Here is a 17,140-nt window from a genome sequence, read left to right as displayed (position 1 = left end):
TGTTCTTTAGTTTCCTCATATGCAAAGTGGGGATAATAGTAATTGTAATGCTTATTAGGGTCATTATGAGAATTTAATAGGACCCAGTGCTTAGTAAGCACTAAATTGATACTAGTTATATAATAATAACAAGAGGTATTATTGTTGTATATAGTAACAGAGAGGCAGTGTTGTACTAGGACTTTGTGGCCAAAGTGTGGGTTCAGAACTTATATTCATAGTTTTAAAATTGTACATCTTTAGCCAGACCTCTCTGAGCTTGTTTTCTCCTCTGTGATATGGGGATGGTCGTTATATGTTTTCCCCTGGGTCATCATAGGGAAAGTACCTGACCACGAGGAACCACAAGTTGGACTAGCAGCCTCAGTCCCAGTTGCTCTCATATCACTGAATTTATGACCTAAATAGAAATGCTATACCTTATATAGAAAGTGTTTGGAAGAAGCTAATTTGATAGTGTCCACAAGATAAATAGGAAATATAGTACAGGGGCTACATGAGTGTCGAGTATTCTGAATGGAAGTGGTTGGCAGGGACTCTTTCCTTGTTATTATAGGCCCTCAATAAACAATCAACAGGCCAAGTACTTGTACTCCTCAATTGGCTAATAACTGCACATTATCAGGCTTAAGGTGAAGGGAGTATTAGATGAAGTTGAACCAAAGATGCTGATACCTGACTGTGTTTGACTTATAAACATGGCAACTTCATATGGTTCAACTTAACATTTAGATAAGTTTTGTGCATCCTATGGATCTTTTATAAAAGTACGTGATTATCTTTTTTTGAATAAACATGGGAATAGTGCTGAGGTTTTGCTAGTATAACTCCAGTAATTTTTTGAAAACTTTATTCACTCTTTGCTACCATAATTGTTAAGGTAGTGTACAGAGATGCGTAGAGATTGTGTTGTTTACACTAGAGAATGATGCTTGTACTCACAGAATTTTTCACTTAGAAAGGAACTTTAGAAGCACCTAAAATAATAAAATTCCCTTAGTAAATTTGTAAATATTTTACCAAAAAAAATTTGTAAATATTTTACAAAAAGAAGTTTTTTTAGGCCTTCTATCTAAATGTGCCAGTAGGATTATAAATTGGTACTTTCTTTCTATAAGGCAGCTTGATGTAGCAAAAGCCTTAAAAATGGTTATTTCCTTTGAACTAATAACTCCTCTAAGAATTTATCTCAAGAAAACAGTTCAGGGTGTACGTAAAGATTTAGGCCCAAGGTTATTTATTGTAGCCTTATTTGTAGTAATGAAAGATTGGAAAAATGATACAAACAAACAATTGTAGGATTGCTTCAACTTTTCCTCAACTCCCCATCCTGATTGCTCCCCTCTACATTTTCTCATGTTGGTCAGTGTCCTTTTTAAAGTGTGGTGCTCGGAACTGGACCCAGTGCTCCAAGGGAGCCCTGACCTTACAGAGGACAGTGGGCCCAGGAGTGCCCTTAATCTGGATATGGAATTTCTATTAGTAGACGCCAAGTTTCTGACCACGATGTTCTCTCTGAGTAACTGGCACTGCCGAAACCCAAGTATTGTCAGCCGGTGCCGGTCCCCAGCCATGCCTGTGTCTTTTAAGGAGTGACAGTAACTGCTGTTTGCAGAGATGGCTATTCATGGGGACTCCTTTTCTTTGCCTGACAGAGGCCCAGTGTTCTAGTCTGAGAGGGGATCTGATGCCAGCATGTGAGTCACACTTACTTGCTACTGTTCTTTAACAGAGTTTTAGGCCACTTGTTTGTTGTTGCTCATCAGCGCTCCCTTTTCCTCCTGCCTGGCTTACATTGTCACCCTGCCTCATCTACTGTGCTGTGCTTGGACATAATGCTCTCCTATGCATTCCGCGGGTCCATTCCATACCTTTATGCTGCATTTGGAAACAGCTGAATCCACCGTTAGTGTCCACAGTCAGGAAGGAATGCTGACCAACTGTTGGCAATAAGTAGTTTAACAAATTCTGTGATTGGTTCTTGATTTCCATATTTTCTTGAGTGTTTCTGATTGGCGTATTTCTTAGGGACATTTTCCAACAACTGTTAGGTATTTTTTGACTTACCATGAATAAATGAAAGTTGTGGAAAAGTAAAACACTGTTTTGCCTTTTTTCTTCAGTTTTCATTTTCTTATTGCTTTAGGCTTAAGGTTTGCGAAGCTCTGAGTTTAGCTCAGTACTGTTTCTTCATGTACACCTTTTCAGATTTATCTTACTCTTATGACCTCGCTGTTACTTTTTAAAGGTATATCCAGGTTATTTGGACATCTTAATTTCTGACTTTTTTTTTTTTAATTTTTTTTTTTTAACGTTTATTTATTTTTGAGACAGAGAGAGACAGAGCATGAACAGGGAAGAGGCAGAGAGAGAGGGAGACACAGAATCTGAAACAGGCTCCAGGCTCTGAGCAGTCAGCGCAGAGCCCGACGCGGGGCTCTCCTGGAAGATTTCAAGTATTATTAATCTTAGTCACCAATATCTTCATTAGATCTCCAGAACTTATTCATCTTATAACTGAAAGTTTATATCCTTTGACCAACATTTCTGCATTTACCCATCGCCCTTCCCCCAGCCCTTACCAACTGCCATTCTACCTTGGTTCTATGAGTTTGACTTTTTTAGATTCTACACATAACAGATCATACAATGTTTGTCTTTCTGTATCTGGCTTGTGTAATGTCTTCCAGTTTCATCCATATTCTCACAAATGGCAAGGCTTCTTTTTAAAGAGTGATTAATATTCCATTTCATTTATATACATCTCACATTTTCCTTATTCATTCATCTATCAATGGACACTTAAGTTTCCTTATCTTGGCTATTGTGAATAATGATGCAGTGAACATGGGGGTGTAGATATTTCTTTTAGATCCTAATTTCCTTTCATTTGAATATTTGCCTAGAAGTGGAATTGCTGGATTTTATGGTAGTTTTATTTTTAATTTTTTGAGGAACTTCCATAATGTTTTCCACAATGTACCAATTTATATTCTCACCCATAGTGCACAAGGGTTCTGAGGAATTCCATGAAGATCCCTTATAGGCGCCTTATGAAGGCCGTGGTGGTGACCACCTGGTACACATTTCCATATCACCTTTTTTTCCTTACCTTTTTCTGTCCCTGTCGTTTGTCTTCTTTGGGATCACATTCCCAAATAAACTACAAGCATGTATGTTTTGGTCCCAGGCTCTGTTTCTTTTTTTAATGTTTTAAAATGTTTGTTTTTGAGAGAATGAGAGAAAGAACACAAGCAGGGGAGGATCAGAGAGAGAGAGGGAGATACAGAATCTAAAGCATGCTCCAGGCTCTGAGCTGTCAGCACAGAGCCCAATGCGGGCTCAAACTCACAAACCTGAGATCATGACCTGAGCCAAAGTCAGACACTTAACCGACCGAGCCACCCAGGCACCCCAATTTCTGACTTTTCTTACATTTGTTATTTCCAAAAACTTACTGGAAGTAGTGCACACTCTCTATCCCTTTTGGAAAGTCATGTTGTAGTTGAGCATGTTAAAGGCTCTGAGGATTCCCGCAGTCAAGTAAACTGTTCACATTTGCTGACACAATATTTCTTAAAATTATTTGACTCTGAAACCTTTTTTTCACAAAGTACCATTCAACATTTCACAGAAATATTTTTGTGCTGAATGCATTTGGAGAGAGACTTCGAATTTTCCTTATGATTCATTTCTGCAGTCTTTTCATATTTCCTCTTTTTCCAGAAAGGTGTTGCTGGAAACTGGTCCTAAACAGAACTAGGAGGAGAGGCTGGGTTTGCTTTCTGCTGTTCACTTCCTTTCTCAGTGCCTCCTTTTTGGGCATGTCCCCAGCCTGGGCCTTGTTGCTCCTGTTGCATGGAGTCTCTCCCTGAAGTAGGGTAACTAGGCTCTTTCTTTCCTGGCTCCTTTTTCTCTCAGCTTGTCCCTCTCTCTTCCTGTCTCTTTTTTTAAAATCAGACTTGCCTGTTGTATACATCTTTTCCATATAAAATGAGAAAGGACCAAATCACTGACTTCATGATGCAAGCTGAGTGTGTTTCCCTTGCCATCGGGGGGCTATTTGCAGTTTTACAAAGGATGCTCCCTAAGCCGTGTAGCATAATGGATAAGATGCATATTTCATAGCTAGAGAGATCTGGGTTATATCTAGATCTTAACATTTACTAGGTGGATGACCTCGAGTAAAGTGATTTAACATAAGACTCAGTTTCTTTTTGTAAAATAATGGACAATAATATATCTGATAAGATTGTTTGAGGATTATATAATACAATGGTTGTAAACCCAGAGCTCAGTAATCAGTAAGTGGTGGTATTATGCAGCTGTGAAACCATTGCCTGTGATTTTTCCCCAGTATTTTATTGTTTTCAATAAGATTTCAAACACAGAAATACTGAAATAATTGGACAGTGAACACCCATTAAAAATACCACCTAAATTCTATAAAAGTATTTTGTTAGATTTGATTTAGCACAGATATTTTTGGCTAGCCATCCCTCTATCCTTCATTCCATCTTATTTTTAAAATGCATTTCAGAATAAGTTGCAGACATCAGTATACTTCTCAGGGATACTTCACCTTTATCATCATTAATTAAAGTTCAGTATTTCTTTTTTTTTTTTTGAGATAAAATTTATATACAGTGAATTGCACAAATCGCAAGTGAACTGTTTGTTGTGTAACCCAGACTTCCATGAAGATCAGGACTATTTCCCTACCCCTGAAAGTTCCCCATGCCTCTATCTAGTCATTCCTGCCCTCACTTCTGACCCCAAGCATTCTCTGTGATTTTTAGGTACTAGATTTCAGATGCTGATGATAGTCTAGTGACAGGAATATTTGGAAGCTGGGTTGCTGCCTGATATATTTCTTATCACACCACAGATACTGGAGCTTGGTATAGTTTTTCCATAAGAAATTTTATAAATTTTACATTTTCACAAAAATGTATTTATTCATTCAGCTAGCATTTAGTTGTCAGATACCTTGCTGAGTGCTGAGGGGGATGTTGTGGAATCAAATGAGTACAGTACAGTGTTACAGGGGTTTTGATAGAAGCAAGTACAGGGTATAAGTAGAAGCACAAAGGGAGTAGTGATTTAGTTCTCCCCAACTTGAGGGCATAGCTAATGATGGCCTCATAGAGGAAGTGATACTTGAGCTAAGTATTATAGAAGGTGTATTGGTGTTTGCCAGACATTACTGGAGTGCGAGAGTGAGAAAAGGGTATTTTAGGGTGAGCAAAGGCAAAGAGAAGAAAAAGACCCTGGTGTGTTGAGAATGGTTTTGCTAGGCTGGAACACAGCGTGCAAAAAAGATGAGGCTACAGTGGTAGGTGTGGAATACTTTGCATACCATACAAATGCAAATGCCCTTGGTTTATTTCTATAGCTTGGAGAGTAATTTAAATTTTACACTTGGAGAGTAATGGTTTATTCATTTATGAACAGGATTATACTCAAGAGATAGAAATTGTCAAGCAATGCTGTTAGATGTTTAAGATTATTTTATAGGCAAATCACAGTCATATTTCTTCTTTATTTCATTAAAATTTATGATTTTATAAATATATTCTGATTCTTCTTCTTTTATGTCTCTTTAAAATGACAGGTAGTGTGCAAGTATTTGAACAATCCCAGTTTATCTGATGCACAGCTGCTGCAGAATATTTTCCAAGCTCTGAATATATATTACAATTACTCAGGCCAGGCGAGATGCCTGAATATATCAGAGACAACAACTAGCAATCTGGGAACCCAGGGTTGGAGCTATCAGGTAAGCTTGCGTAATTTCTTCAAGTGGAATTTCCCGCTGATAATGGTTGTACTGTAAGATAGTTCACAAGATTTTGTCACTAACCTGGGTCCAAATCTGGGCTCCATTATCTTTTTTTCTTCTTTCCTTCCTTCCTTCATGTATTTAATCATTACCAAGTATTTTCTGGGTACCCATGTGCCAGGCAACCTGCTAGACTCCAAAGATGCAAAGATAAATACGACATGATCTCACCTTTAAATATAGTTCGTTGAAAAAGATACTAATATTACAATATCTCTTGGTAAGTCCTATCCAAAGCAATGCTTCCTATCAAAAGGAAGCATTTTATGGATGAAGAAAAGAAGGGGAGTCTGACTTGACTCTCTGAGCCTCCATCCCTTCACCTGCATGAGACTAATAATACTAATACTAATACTTTCCCTCCTGAGGGTTAAATATGATAATAGATGTGGAAGAAAGCAATTTACCGATGAAGAATATATAGCCCTAACTTTTGTTACTTCTCAGCTGAGCCTTTCCAGGAATAATGAGAGGTGGTATGACGTAGGTAAAGAGTAGGAGCTCTGAAACCAGACCGCCTGAGGTCAAACCCTAGCTTTGCTGCTACCAGCAGAATAACTTTGGACAAGTTATTTAACTCTTTGTGCTTTATTTTGTCATTGGATTCTCTTTTGTTTTCCTTTTTTAGGCTTGCACAGAAATGGTCATGCCTTTTTGTACTAATGGTATCGATGACATGTTTGAGCCTCGCTCATGGAACTTCAGGGAATATTCTGATGACTGTTTTAAACAGTGGGGTGTGAGACCAAGGCCCGCCTGGATCACTACTGTGTATGGAGGCAGAAACATCAGTTCACACAGCAACATTGTTTTTAGGTGAGTTTTTACTGGTGCAGAGAAAAACTTTGGTTGATGAAGACATTTGTAGAATCGCTGAGAAGGTAGAACCAGAAAAGTGCTGATAGTAAAACAATATAGAATACAGGAGTGGTATCCATCATGTCTTTCTTTGAAAGACAGAGGATGCTGAGCAAGAGATACACTTTTATACTCTATTACAAACATGCTTAAAGGCTTAAAAACAGTAACAAAACTTAAATATTTTATTTTAAAAAACTAGCACAAAATGAAGTATCATTTGCTGTTCTCAATTTGTACTGCCCTTGTTACTGTTATTATTAATTGATAGTAAATATTTTTCACTATTTTTTCAGCAAACACTTTTGAGGTGCCTACTCTGTTCTGTTTCAGGCACTATATGAGGCACTTTAAATAAATTGCCTAATTGAATCCTCCCAGCAGCCCTCTGAAGTAGTTGTTATAGTCTCTGTTTTACTTAGGAGGAAAGCGAAGGTCGCTGAGTTCAGTCTCTTGCCAAACCTCATCCAGCTTTGTAAGGGTTACTAAGTGGTAAACCAGATCTCAACCTTGGCCTGCCTGACTACAAAACCTGTGTTTGCTCCTCTATGTTACATTGCTTCTTTAGAAGGGATGTATTTGGTATTGGCTCACATCAGGGTTAATTGAGTAGACTCTATGTGTATGTGATTGTGATTTTAAAATTTCCATATTTTGGTTTGAACCTTAGGCTATCAGCTATTAAGAGAAAAACAAGTTACTTAAAAATTATTTCCCCAAATCTACATGGAAATAGTAGAGAGATAGCATATAGGCCTCTTAACCTGGAGCCATTGTTTAAACTGTAAATGTCATTCTTTTACAATCTCTTTAAAATGAGAGTCAAATTTGACCTTCTGGACATGGCCAATAGTTTTTTTGTTTTTGTTTTTGTTTTTGTTTTTGTTTTTGTTTTTGTTTTTTATTTTAGTATGCATTTTTTCTTAATATGAAATTTATTGTCAAATTGGTTTCCATTCAACACCCAGTGCTCATCCCAACAGGTGCCCTCCTCAATGCCCATCACCCACCCTCCCCTCCCTCCCACTCCCCATCAACCCTCAGTTTGTTCTCAGTTTTTAAGAGTCTCTTATGGTTTGCCTCCCTCCCTCTCTAACTTTTTTTTTCCTTCCCCTTCCCCATGGTCTTCTGTTAAGTTTCTCAGGATCCATATAAGAGTGAAAATATGTGGTATCTGTCTTTCTCTGTATGACTTATTTCACTTAGCATAACACTCTCCAGTTCCATCCACGTTGCTACAAAAGGCCATATTTCATTCTTTCTCATTGCCAAGTAGTATTCCATTCTGTATATAAACCACAATTTCTTTATCCATTCATCAGTTGATGGACATTTAGGCTCTTTCCATAATCTGGCTATTGTTGAGAGTGCTGCTATAAACATTGGGGTACAAGTGGCCCTATGCATCAGCACTCCTGTATTCCTTGGGTAAAAAAAATATGGAACGCTTCACAAATTTGCGTGTCATCCTTGTGCAGGGGTCATGCTAATCTTCTCTGTATCATTCCAATTTCAGTATATGTGCTGCCGAAGCGAGCACTGTATGAGTTTGTTTAATGTATGAGTTTAATGTATGAGTTATGGGATTCAACCATAGATGAGTATCTTAGTAATCTATTTGCCCTTTTGTATTATTTTCCTTAGGCTATCAAACTCATCATCATCATCATCATTGGGGGAGGGGGCAGATTTGGTGAGAAAAGTTTTGGGAATAGAACTGAAGCAAGAAATGGAAATTCTAGCTCAGTGTTAGAAACTTTTAACTCAGTGTTAAGAGAGGACTTTCCAATAGAACTTTGCAAAGGTAAACTGAGCTATTTTAAGAAAAATTACTTAAGCTCTTAGATCCTCAGACTTCTTTTCTATAAAATGATAATAATAACTCACCCTACAGAGTTGTGTAATGCTTAAGAGTTAACCCAAGAAAATATTTGGCCCAGATTTGGCAAATATATGTGCTCAAAAAAGATTTGTTGAATGAATAAATGGAAGGACACTCTACCTTGTACTCATGTCCTAGACATAGGGAGTTATTCGTCTTTGCATGTCCTTCCCCTTCATCTTTTTCTCCTTTTCCTAAAACTCAGGCACCTTCCCAGAAACCTTCCCTGACTCCTCCAGGGAAGTGAGATTTACCCCATCCCCTTAGCTCCCCTAGGCCTGTGAATATCACTTAGCACTCTGGACATGATCTATTTATGTTTCTGTCTGCCCCATGAGATTGAAAACTTCTTAATGGCAGAGACTTTGACTTAATTGTATCTGTGCTTTCAGCATTTGCATCCAGTACCTGGCACATACTGGATGCCCAAGAAATATGTGTGTTGATAAAAACAAGGAACAAAATACAAAGTTTAGAAAGTCTGTAGAGGCATATGAGAGTGTAAAGGCAGGACTATGTGAAGGTACTGGTTTATCTTTTTACAGTGGCAAGTACTTTTAAAAAGAAATCTTTATGCTGCTAGGTGTGAGAAAATCCAGTATAGAAGTTTTATTTTTTATTATTATTATTTTTTTTAATGTTTACTTATTTTGAGAGAGAGAGAGTGTGTGTACATGTGTGTGTGCATGTGTATGCACATGCACATGCACAAGTGGGGGAGGAGCCGAGAGAGTGAGAATCCCAAGCAGGCTCCTCTCTGTTAGCACAGAGCCCAATGTGGGGCTCAATGTCAGAACCGTGAATGAGATCATGACCTGAAACGATATCAAGAGTTAGAAGGTTAACCGACTGAGCCACCTAGACGTCCCCAGTATATTTAAAAATTGAAAATTGTCCTGCTTTTCTAAAGTAAACACATTCCCAAAGTAAAGAAACAGCCTTAGGTGTGCCTCTGTTGTCTCTACTTAGTGGCTACCAACTAGAAAACGGTTTTGGTTGATGAGTAAGAAAATGTCCAAGGAACCAGGTGGAAAGTATCTTTATGTCCATGCTTCTCTCCTTAGGTCATCTCACACAAGTCCAACTGTGACTGCTTTCCTGAATGGAAAGTTTAGTCCGTATCAGACAGGAAATTTGTCAGTGCAATTAAAACCTTGGGCTTTGAAGTGAGGGAGACCAAGTTAGCTGTATAGACTCAGGCAAATTGCCAATATATAAAAGTTAGAAATAATGACTACCAAACAAGGTTACTTTAATTAGTAAATCGATTATCGTGGAAGTAAGCATCATGAGGACATTTTATCTGTTCACTGTTGAACACATAGTAGGTACTCAGTAAACGTTTGTTGAATGAATGAGGAGTTAATAACTAGGAGCCATTAATCATTCCAATTCAACAATTTTTTTATTGTACGGTTGTTTTGTTAGAAGGATTTCTTTTTTTCCCCAACCCCAACTGGTAAGAAACTATTTTACCAATGGTCATGCTCAGTAATTTAAATATAAATCCAAAAGGGAGTCCCTGAGAAGCTGGTTAGTTTAATATCATTTCTCAGGCAAATTAATTGTTGCTAGTGATTAGAAGCTCACTGTTGGGAATTTTATCCAGGCATCTAGACTCTCTCATGAAAGCCAGTATTTTTTTGGTAAATGTCCCAGTGGCTGGTTAAGCTTTCACGTGTCTAGGACCAAGAAATTCAAGTCCATGTGCATCTTGGGTCTCTCAGCAACTCCAAACACTGTTGCTAAGCCACTGGGCTGATTCAGATGACCTTTTAAATCAAATGCAGTTTGCTTATTATGTGGCTGTTGGGATGGCTTTTTTGTTTTGCAAATAATGGAGAGTTTCCTATCTGGGTTGGTCCTGTTAAATTGGAATAATGATAAAGGCGATTTGTTCACTTAAGAAAATCTAACCCCTTGTGTAGTTTACTTTAAGAATTTATCTGGTAGTTGAAAACTAAGACTGTTATTTTGCACGTGAGTTTTCCTTTTCATTTTTAATGAAACCAAAAATGTACATTTTTGGAGTGATTTCTTTCCAAGAATGATGTTATTAAGTTGAAGTTGAATTAATTTTTTTTAAAAGAGAAATGTGGTGGGAATTGTAAAAGGAATTTAAAATTGTATCTCAAACACACATATATTTAATGTACCTAAATGCTTATTTTCTCATTTAGCTTGTACATTAACTGGAAAATGTTGACCACATTACTTTTCTGGCCAAATGTCTGTGAGACATCCCTTTTCATGATTCATTTACCTCTCAGAAGTATTAACACTTCTCATACTTACAGAATATGATAATTATTGTAATAATACTGCACATTTGTGTAGTATTTTATAGTTTATATCTTACTACCGCATATATTATTTAACTTGAGCCTCACAAGATCTCTGTGATGGAGGGGCATTATCTTTTAAAAAAATTTATTTTTTGTTATATATGTGGGAATTAAGGTTCACATATGTTAGGTGACTTACTTAAAGTCATGGGCTGGTAGGGCAATAAAACTTACATCTTCTTAGTTAGTGGTTCTTCTCACTACTATACACAGCTGAAGGTTAGTCTCTCTATATTTGTATTGATCATTTATATTAACTTTGGTTTCCCACATAAAAAGTACTGAAGTGATTTCATATGCCTGAACTTGCCTACATATATTTATATATCTCTTTGTAGGGCATTTGGTACAAGGCCGCAGACATCTAAACACTTAAAAAATTTTTTTTCATTCACACAATAAACACCTGGCTCCTACCATGTGCCAGGTCTGGTCTAGGCACTGTGGGCAGTAATAAACAAAAGAGACAAAAATCCCTGCCCTCATGGAGTTGTAGTTGGAGAGCTGACAGTGCAGAGCCTGCTTGGGATTCTCTCTTCCTCTCTCTCTCTGCCTGGCCCCTGCTCATGCTCTCTCTCTCTCTCTCAAAATAAATAAGCATTTTTAAAAAAGATATTATTGGATAGGCATCTGTATAGATTGTACTTATAGATGAGACTTTTAAAAATGATTATGCAAATTATGGGAACAATTTCATATATCTGATAATGTGACCTTGAATATTTGTTATTTCAGGCTTTGTAACAATATCAGCAAAATGGAATGTACATGAAACAAATGTCAGAAAGCATATAGAAATGTTCCATAAGTGATATGTAGATAAAGATATACCAAAAAGTGCAGTACCAGGGGAAAGTAATCTAATAGCTACCAGGTTCTTAATCCAGGTATTTCAGTCTTTATTTTATTTTGAGGAATCTAAACTTCCATAAGATTAGGAAGGTGAGGCGCAGACTTGGCACTGGAACCCAGGTGTGTCTGATCCCAAAGCTCATGTTCTTATTCTGCACCATACAAGTCAAGAGTGCTGTTGATTTACGGTGTGTGCATGAAAGATTGAACATTAGACTGGGGCTACAAGGTCTGAATTTGTATCTCAGATTTGCCGCTGCTAGATGAATGATATGGACAAATCTTTTAGTTTCTCTGGGTACTAGTTTTCTTGTCTATAAAGAGTTGTTATTAAACCTACCTCACAGAGTTGTTATAATAGTCAAGGCTTTGTAAATTCTAAACTACTCTATGCACATATGGAGTTAATAAATGTTAGGAAGGAATTTGATTTCTAATAGCATCTAGAATAAAATACTTAGGAATAAGTTTAACAAAAGAAGTGTAAGACTTACACAACTACAAAACATTGTTGGAAGAAATTAAAATCTAAATAAATGGAAAGACATCTCATGTTCTTGTCGAAGAGATAATATTGGTAAGGTGTTAATAGTCTATAAATTGATCTACAAATTCAATGCAATCTCTATGAAAATCTCAGCTCGCTTTTTCACATAAATTGACAAGCTGATCTTAAAAGTGTAAGGGACCCAGAATAGCCAGAATAATCTTGAAAAGGGAGGACAGGGGCACCTGGGTGGTTCAGTTGGTTAAGTGTCCGACTTTGGCTCAAGTCATGATCTCGCACTTTGTGAGTTTGAGCCCTGCATGGGGCTGGGCTCTCTGCTGTCAGTGCAGAGCCTGCTTCAGATCCTCTGTCCCCTTAGCTCTCTGCCCCTCCCCCACTCCTCTCTCTCTCTCTCTCTCTCTCTCTCTCTCTCTCTCTGTCTCTCAATAAACATTATGAAAAAAAAGAACAAATTTAAAGAACTCATATCTCATACTTCCTGTTTTCAAATTTATTATTATAAAGCTACCATAACCAATATATTAGGATACTACCATAAGGACCTACAGATCAGTCAAAGAGAATTGACCGTCTGGAAGTCATCCCTTGGTATATATATGGTCAATTGATTTTCGACAAGGGCCAAGACAAATTATTGGGGAAAGAGTATTTTTTTTCAAGAAATGATGCTGAGAAACCTGGATATTCACAAGCAAAAAATGAAGTTGGATCCCTATTTCATAACCATACAAAAAAGTAACTTAAAATGGATCAAATGATATTAGTTGATAACTCAATTTAAAAACAGTCAAGGATCTGAAGAGACATTTTTTTGCAGAGAAGACATACGCATGGCCAGTCAGCACATGAAAAAATGCTCAATACCTTCAGTCATTTGGGAAATTAAAATCAAAACCACAATGAGATTCCATTTTATACCCACAGAGGATGGCTATAATCAAGAAGACAGATAATAAGTATTGGCAAGGATATAGAGAAATTGCAACCCTCATATATTGCTAGTGGGAATATAAAATAGTGTAGCCACCTTGGAAAAAGTTTGGCAGTGCATCAAAAGGCTAAGTCACCATACATCCCAGAAATTCCATTCTTAGGTATATACCCAAGAGAAATGAAAGCCTGCACCCAAGCAAAAACTTGTATATGAATGTTTATAGGAACAATGTTCATTATAGCCAAAAAGTGGAAACAACACAAATGTGCATCTAATGACTGGATAAATAAAATATAATATACCCATACAATGGAATATTATTTGTCAATTAAAAGGAATAATGTACTGATACACGCTACAATATGGATGAAACTTGAAAACATTATGCCAAAGTGAATTAAGCCAATCACAAAAGACCACGTATTGTATAATTCCATTTATGTGAAATGTAAAGGCAAACTTATAGAGGCAGAAAATTGATTAGTGGTTGCTTGGGGCTGAGAGTGAGGAGGTATGAGGAAGGGAATAGGGATTGACTGCCATGAGTATCGATTTCATTTTGGGGGTGATGAACTTTTTTAAAATTGATTGTGGTGATGGTTGCAAACTCTGAATATGCCAAAAGCCATTGAATTGTGCATTTTAAGTGGGTGACTTTTGTGATAGGTGAATTATGGCTCAATAAGAGCTGTTGATAATATTCTTAGGAATACTGTCAGTGGTATATTGGTTTTTTACTCAGCTAAACTAAATAGCCTATTTTAATGACTGATCCTGTTTACATCATTCTGAAATGTGTTGTGTGAAACAGCCAAGACTAATAAAATACCATTTCTTTAAGTTTAAAGCTACTATAAAATGAATATCTTTGAGTAATGCCCAAATTTTCTGAGTTGGGGTCCTAGGTAGTAAGGAAACCAGCATTAACTGAAGGAGTCCTCTGTGCCTGACACTGGGCTTATTCAGTACATCCACATGTGCCATCTGGTTTAGCCCTTATTAACAACCTTATGAGGTCAGCCTTGTTACCTCTATTTTACAGATGAAGAAACTGAGTCAGTAACTTGTGTGAGGTATCCAGCTTTTGAGTGATGAAGCTGGGATTAAAATTCAGGCTTCTATATTCCATGTCCTAGTAGAAGCTGGGTTGATTCATATGGTACCACCTTCAGTCTTCTCTGATTCTATTTCTTGCACCTAGTTACAGAAATTAAGTAAAATTCCAGCACGAAGCACCTTTTTATATGACAGATTAGATCTCAGATCAAATCCCCCAGGTTATAAATTTGTAATTTTTGATGTTATGCACATAATAGGTTTCTCCTATCTTATCTGGGTGTAGATATGAAAAACTAACAATCTTATTTTTTCTTTTTTCCCTCACTTAGCAATGGTGAACTAGACCCCTGGTCAGGAGGTGGAGTAACCAAGGATATCACAGACACCTTGGTTGCGATCACCATCCCAGAAGGGGCCCATCATCTGGATCTTCGAGCCAGAAATGCCTTTGACCCCACGACCGTGCTATTAGCCCGCTCCTTGGAAGTTAGACACATGAAGCAGTGGATCAGAGATTTCTATGCCAGTCAGAGAAAGAAGCACTGAGAAATTTTGATCACTTTCAGTTTCTTTTATGTTCATTCTACCCACGTTCCCATTCACTTTGCTTTTCTACATGTAATTACTTTCCCTTGTTTGTCATTAGATTTGATGAGGCAAAGGTTGAGATAGAAGAGAGGGTGATGATGGTGACAGCAGCCATCGCACACCCTGAATCGTCGCCCTCTTCACACCACCCCTGGGAAGAATCTCTTTGTGACAGCTTTCTACACCATCAGTGGCCCTCATAACCGGAGCAGAGTTCCTGACTGCCTTTCACAAGAGGGAGGGTCACTTCCTTTGTTTCTCTGCAAGCAGAGCTTCCTCTTGGGTTTGAGGGTAAAAGTCTCTTTGGTCCGTTTGTCACTCCCTATCCCTTCCCTCAAAAAAGAACAGCAGAAGATAGACAAAAATGATGTAATTGCAGCTGGTAGGAAGGATGTCCGATGCCAATCCAGGAAATGGAAGCCATTTCTTTTGTACTTGATTTAATGATTTTGACTGTGCTGTAAATAAAGAATAAGGCTGGACCTTATACCTGTGTGTTCCTTCTGAAGCTCACTCCAGCTGTTGGGAATGCTGTGTGCACTGGGCTTGGCTGCTTTTGGAAAATCCTTTAATTTTCTCTCTTCTACTTGGCAGCTTTTCTCAGTTCTGGGATACTTGCCACTGTGGTACTGCCAGTAAGAAATCTGGCCTTTTTCTGCTCCATTTCTCTTTGTTTCTAAGGTCAGTTTTGTGGTAATTTGGTTACATTTTGCCAGTTTAGGAGAATGACTCTGTTTTGCTTTTGCTTTTACATCTGAGCAAGCTTTTATATGCTGTGGTTACTGATGATACTTCAGCAAGAAGCCTTTAAAAATTGATGAATCAACTACTTGGCAAGTAGAATATAGTCATGTTCAGCATTTTGTTTTTTAGATTTTATTTTCTGGTGGTTGTTACTGCTGTCATTAAAGTCACAAGTGTCCAGGCACCAAGAGGCAGGTGTGCGAGAACTTTTCTGTATGGCTTCCAAGAGACAAGCTGACTGATTCGTGCAGGCAGCATATTTGACATTAATAAATGGCCGAGCCGTTCCTATTTCCAAGGGGTTGGCTTCTTTCAAGCAGTTCTTACACTGAGACCTTTCTTCAGAGGAGCTTTTCTAGGATAACAAATAGGGTTGGATCAAAACCTTTCAGGGACACACAGAGAGACTAACAGTTTCTACTCTGTTGAAAGATTTCTTCCCCCTTCTTTTTATTTTCTCTCAATAATTTTTTTTTCTTCACCCTGCCTTGGGAACATTTTCTGCTTTTCAAAAACTGTACCTTGAGTTCAGTCATTTCTAAAGCAGTTATTTTTGTTTTTTAAGTGCAGACATAGAGTTCATTCTTGGGTGGGAAACTGAAATATTTCCCTTACTTTCCCAGCATCTGGGAGATACAGAAAAAAAATCTTTGTCTGGTTTCGGAAGCCTTCAGTTCTCATTGTAATGAGTTGTCCATCAAAGCATTTGGTCACTATTTTCGTTTCAGCATCAGAGAAAAGTCTGCTGGAGTGAGAATTTAAGGGTCAAAACAATACTAGTTTTTATTCTTTATATAAGCAGGGTTTATGGGCTTAGTAGAGGATATTCGTACTATTTATTTTAGGTACTATTGATTTTATGGTATTTTCCTTGAAACCTTATACTTGTTTAAAGTCTTTAAAATATTTTGCCATTTAATTTAACATTGTTTGGGTAAGTTACATTTTTGTGAAGAGAAAAACTGCCAAAATTACTATATTTGTATGCAATTATAATTTGGTATTATGTACACATTTTTCAATGTACATTTCATTACAGACAACAACCTTAGGTTAGCCTAATTACAATGCTAGAATTTAATTTACATTGAAAAAGACTTAGAACATGAAATAAGTTATTATTTAAAGCATCTCTCTCATTAATAGATGATGCTTTTGAAAGACAAGGAAAGAGAGACGTAAAGAATTGTGGTATTTCTGGGGTGCCTGGATGACTCAGTTGGTTAAGCGTCCAACTTCAGTTCAGGTCATGATCTCACGGTTCGTGGGTTTGAACCCTGCGTCGGGCTTTGTGCTGATGGCTCAGGGCCTGGATCCTGCTTTAGATTCTGTGCCTCCCTCTCTGCCCCTCCCCCGCTTGCACTATGTCTCTCTCAAAAAAATAAACATTAAAAAAAAAAAAGAAGAATTGGAGTATTTCTATTTTCTATTTTTGGTATTTTAACTGCCTCAGTCAATGGATAGAACTAAAGAAACTTAGGAAACTTTCTTAAGGGATCTGGAGGATCAAGAGATTATCCAGAGGAAT

General features: G+C 37.5%; 1 protein-coding gene and 1 non-coding gene across 2 annotated transcripts in view; one reads left to right on the top strand and one right to left on the bottom strand.

Annotated features, from left to right (window-relative positions):
• PRCP (prolylcarboxypeptidase) overlaps window positions 1–15,355 on the top strand; it is a 76,154-nt gene extending 60,799 nt beyond the window's left edge. Inside the window, exons 8-10 of the mRNA XM_060605501.3 lie at window positions 5,615–5,779; window positions 6,471–6,658; window positions 14,610–15,355. Of these exons, the coding sequence (XP_060461484.2) occupies window positions 5,615–5,779; window positions 6,471–6,658; window positions 14,610–14,826 (570 nt within the window). The 3' untranslated portion in view covers window positions 14,827–15,355. The remainder of the gene's footprint in view (window positions 1–5,614; window positions 5,780–6,470; window positions 6,659–14,609) is intronic.
• LOC132662695 (U6 spliceosomal RNA) lies at window positions 8,134–8,240 on the bottom strand. The gene has a single exon (XR_009602695.2). It is a non-coding gene; the product is annotated as a U6 spliceosomal RNA (small nuclear RNA).
• Window positions 15,356–17,140: the final 1,785 nt, after the last annotated feature.

Source organism: Panthera onca, chromosome D1, assembly GCF_046562875.1.
Source record: "Panthera onca isolate mPanOnc1 chromosome D1, mPanOnc1 haplotype 2, whole genome shotgun sequence".
Taxonomy (NCBI): Eukaryota; Metazoa; Chordata; class Mammalia; order Carnivora; family Felidae; genus Panthera; species Panthera onca.
The sequence above is the reverse complement of the archived record's forward strand: the minus strand, read 5'-3'. Positions and strand labels throughout refer to the sequence as shown.